General features: G+C 33.3%; 1 protein-coding gene across 6 annotated transcripts in view; it reads right to left on the bottom strand.

The window, feature by feature from the left end:
• Positions 1 to 248: 248 nt before the first annotated feature.
• Positions 249 to 5013, bottom strand: part of LOC111158766 (synaptotagmin binding cytoplasmic RNA interacting protein) — a 31131-nt gene continuing 26366 nt past the window's right edge. For 3 of the 6 annotated variants that reach the window (XM_022521028.1, XM_022521023.1, XM_022521026.1), the window contains one exon: positions 249 to 4898. In XM_022521028.1, coding sequence (XP_022376736.1) covers positions 4857 to 4898 — 42 coding nt within the window. In that variant the 3' untranslated portion in view covers positions 249 to 4856. The other 3 variants (XM_022521022.1, XM_022521025.1, XM_022521024.1) reach the window with 2 other exon arrangements.

The raw sequence follows: 5013 nt of genomic DNA, 5'->3' as shown, positions 1-5013 counted from the left end.
ACCACAGAATATTTTCACCAATTAAAATTAAGTGAAGACCAACTCTATATGTTTACATCTCCCCATCGTGTGCTTGAATCAGGGATCTTGGAGAATCTGTTTTTTACCATTGGCTAGTCACTTTGAATGTATAATCACAAAAGGTGAAGAGCTCTAAAAAGATTCCAAGTGTCTATTCAAAAGCTGTTAAGTGAAAAACGATGAAATGGAGCACACCCACAATAATTCTTGGACTCCTGGAGATCCTAAGACATGCTACAAAAATAGGTCTTTATTCTTAGGAAAATATAGTCAGAGCTAGCTTCCTTATGCTATACATAAAATCTTAACATCAGAGGCAGTACAGATAGTACAGATAGTTTTTTGAACTGATCTCCAAACAAGCACAAACCCACTACGTTAAAAAGAACAGATAAGTTGAGGTTTTTGGCAAAAGACAGTACTTCACACATCTAATCCAAATCAAAGAGCCTGCAGACAGTTGTTTTCAGTGAGATGAAAGGAATGAAATAAATATAAATTCTATGGATAAATAAATGTAAGAGACAATTTAAATAAGCTAAGAGAACTAATATTTCTTTTAAATAAAAGTACTAGTCAGGTACAAGCTTTTGTTTCTCAATGCCAGACTTCTAAATGTTTATCAGACTACTGTTAAAATCATTAAAAACCTAATCTTGGACCAGAGCATTAGTTATAATACTGTTTTGCATTTGTAAAAAAGATGTTTTTTTCCAACTGAATGCTTCTAGTCCTGAGAAATATTTTATGTATATTACTGAAGGCAGACTGTGGTGCTAATAGAACTTACATTTAAGTACTTTTTAAAAAAGTGACAGACCAAAAAGTCCATCTATTAATTTGCCCACAGTTAAAAATGTCTTTGAACGTTGGTTTATAATTAGCATCTTAAGAAAAGTAGTGGCATGCCCTATTGAGTGGTATCACTGAGTAAATGCTACACTTTAAAACATCATCCTCACAAGTCTATTCATTTTATGTAGTTATTTAAGTCTTTCATTCATTCATTTTATACCCACCAATGAATTCCTATGGTCAGATAGAAATTTTATGGAATACATCACTGGGGAGAAAATGATTGTGGTGGGTATTCCTGGGAAGTTGTAGGAATCTGAGCATCCATTTACTCTAGGGTCAGCTCCCTCTCCAAAATGCATGAAGTCCTTCCACATTTACTTTCTCCCCTCGGAATAGAGACATGGCTTACTCTATAATAACAAGGTGATCTTCTGTTGTTTCTAGTCAACAGTGACGTCAGCTAAGCAGTCAAAAAAAGCTGTCCTGCGTGTGACAATTTTGCCCATCTAGCATGTGTTCATCCTGATATTAAGTCTTTCCAATACATACAAGTAAATACCCGAGATCACCCCATCAATCCATTCCTATTAAGTTCCTATTTTATCATGAGGAAAATGTTTATATTCTATTAAATCAGACTTGCAGTAATTAATAAATTTCTCATGATGCTACAACAACCACCATCATGAGTGTGCAACCGCTCTTTGTGCTCAACCCCCACTTCATTTCTAGTATCTGATTCAATTGCAATGGCTGAAAATCTCCCACAAAAAGCGTGTTTGGGAAAATATATATAACACAATTTTCTCACAAAGCAACTTTCTGAAAACTGATTAACTAAACTGATGATCACGTTTGATTGCCAAGTAGTCTGCAGAAACAAAATCTTGCGTCTGTTTGTTTAGGTAACTCAAGTTCCTTGTTTAACAATCAGAATGCTTTAAGAATACATTTTTCACCCCAAGGAAGGGACTTGACTCTTGGATTTAAGACCCATTCCTTGACAATATATACAAAATTTCTTTTAACTTGTCATCTGTCCATCTTTGAAGCTGTCAAAGCCAAGAACCCATAAACAAATCACAAATAGCAATAACCTACATTAGTTAACATTCCCCTTTTAACATGTTGACATTTTTACTAAAGGATTAGTTATTTTTGCATTTCCATTTCTCATATCCCATGACATTCCATATAAATTGCATTATTGCTTTATAGGCCACACAACATTCAAAAGTATGTTTATATGCATTGCCTGTTTTCCTTGATCTCTTATTGATAAAAGAGTTTGATGCTGATTTTTTACTACAGAAATTTAAGTTTGAAAATACCAGTTAGTATTTCTTCTCAGAACTTAATTGTTCACATCACTAATCACTACATGCATATTTAGCTCTGATTATATTGCTCAAAAACTGCACCCATTATCAGAACAGTGCAAATGATATTTAATTTTAAAATTATAATGGCTTGAATTCAAAGTTATTCAAATGAACACTGTCAAGTAATTTCACTTGAGTGTGTATATATTTCATCACCACTGTTTACATTACCCATCAATTCTTCACAATTTCTTTATATCATCATTTTCCCTCCCAAATCCCCAAACTAAGAATGCCAAATAATCTTGGAAACCCACAGCTCCATATTTTAATGTTTCAAGAACACATTTGTGAACTCACAAAAATGTTCATCTTTCAACTTTGACAATGCATTTCTTACTTAAGTCAAACAAACCCGTCCTAAAATCCCAACAAATAATTCTGAGAATTAACTTAAACACCTTGACAGTGTCCCTTAAAAAAGGGTATGACAGTAAAGTGCCAATAGGCATGGCAATGACCTCTCTGATGGGATCATTTAACTCCTTGGAACTGGGAAATGCCAGCACCAAAGATTACACTGAGATTCAATTTAACTGAAGGCTACATTTAGTTTACCCACTTTCCACAACCTATTATACTCATTATATGTTAGAATGAAATGTAAATGTTTTGTGTAGCCCTCAAACTTACACTAAGATTTGAAAGAGATGTACTTTTAAAAAAGCACGGGGTAATATATAAAATCAGTGGCAGAAAGTTTCATTAAGCACCAGGAACTAATTTTTGTCACCCCATACTCATTTTGTAGGTAAGTTTCAATAACCGGCAAGGCACATTTACATATATTCCAATGAATACTTATTGACAAATTTTAAATTACACTCTATGTCCCAGCTATCCCAGTAACTGACATACAACATACTAAAATGGTTTATTAAGGTAACATAAAAAAACCAATTAATGTGAAACATACAGGCTATTGGCAACCACTATTCTAAAATTATGTAAGTACAAATAAACATACTGAAATGTGTGCAATTCTAAGTTTTTAAACCAGAATATTTCTACACTAACACACATTTATATTAATGACACATAAAAAAAATAAAAACTTTATTACAAAAATAAGTTACACTCGCCTCCAGCTTACAGTATAAAACAATTTTATTTGCAGGAATGCAAAATGATTGTTTGCCATGAGCATTTTGAACATATGACATGTCTAATTTTGTTAAATTTGCATTTACTGGGGGAACTGGTGTGTATAAAACCTTAATTAAGTATAATAAGCTCTGATCTTCATCGTGGTGCCTATTGGGTATGTGATATAACTGCAGTATCCCTTTGGGGAAGGGGAAAAGGGATTTCTTTATACCAAGTCCTAATTAGACTATAATTTCACTTTTGACTTTAAGCTATCAATTTAGGACTTGGCAAAAAATTTGAGGGTGATTCAATAGAGGATGCTTCACCACTGAACACTCACTGTCATCAAGGTGCTTTAGAAAATTAAAAACATAGCACAAATGATTGTACTCTATTCTACAAGTTATCATGACCTGCATAAGAAATGGAAAGCTGATTCACATTTTTGCAGTGATCAGCAGTAAGAAATGCACTAATGAAACATACCTTTTACCTAAAAAGCTAAACTACAGCCATATACTAATTTCTATGATTTATGAAAAAACTTCAAAATATCCAAATGTCAGGCTTTGCTGTACAATTGTCAGTTTTAGTCTGACTTTTTATAAAGGGACACTGCAGTATTTAGTACAAGTTCGGATGCACTTTTTTTGAACATCTGATGTCTTACAAAAGTAACATCTTGCTAAACTATTATACATCCAAATAACTACAATATCTGAAGAAGCAAGGCTGCTTTTTCAGCCACAAAATACGACAAAAGCAAGGCCTGTTATGATGGTCATGAGGAAGTCTTACAAGCCTCTGAAACTAAAGGCAACTAAGAATGTTACATTTGGTATATTAAAATCTTACCCTCATATCATTTAACAAGCCTTGCTTTTATCTACAAAGATTTTCTATGTACAGTACAGACAGGGTATAGTTCAATCCTCTGCTACTGAGGTAGTTAACCAACCCTTTAAAAAAGGTTCTGAAAAGAACCACTATCTGGAATGCCTGACTAACCAGCTCTGATGATTACACCTGAAACTGCATATCTGAACACAATTCAAAAGTGATTACTATAAAAAAGATATAGACAATCATGATTAACCTTGGTGAGCAGAAATAAAATTTAAGGATACCAACAATGGCATTCATCTATACCACTGCAATAAAATTTAAATGCACAAATTCAAAAGAATATTTCAGAAAACCACTGCTGGGATCCTTAATTTAAAAAAACAGGGGAAAAATCTACTTAGAGCAGATTTTTTAAAGAGAAGAACTTTATTCTTTATTAAGATACCATGCTAGAAGTTATGAAGGATTTCTGTTGGAACACATTTGGAAAATAGAGTAGCTTTAGTTTAATAACTTGCACTGCAGAGAAAATTGTTAAAGAAATTCATATCAAAGTCCAAGTATTAGTTCAATGTCCTGTATTTGATTCCATGATCTTCATAGGAAGGTCTTCTGCAACAGAATATGCTCCTATACAGCCGAGATATTTAAGGTTGCTTGATTTCCTTACCATTACTCCACTGCAAGCTTCTGGTGTAATCCCACATAGCAAGTCAGTCTTCATTGTAACAGGTCAGGACCGGCCTCGACCCCTTTTCCCTGCTAGCCAGGTAACAAAAGGAATCAGTTAGATAAATCATTTTAAATTAATAATGTGTACATACACAATGATAACATTAAAAAAGTAAATAAAAGCTTTAACATAGTAATTCTTAAT

This window comes from Enhydra lutris, unplaced genomic scaffold (genome assembly GCF_002288905.1).
Source record: "Enhydra lutris kenyoni isolate GAN:26980312 unplaced genomic scaffold, ASM228890v2 scaffoldscaffold63, whole genome shotgun sequence".
In the NCBI taxonomy this organism is placed as follows: Eukaryota; Metazoa; Chordata; class Mammalia; order Carnivora; family Mustelidae; genus Enhydra; species Enhydra lutris.
This window is presented reverse-complemented; position numbering and strand designations above follow the sequence as displayed.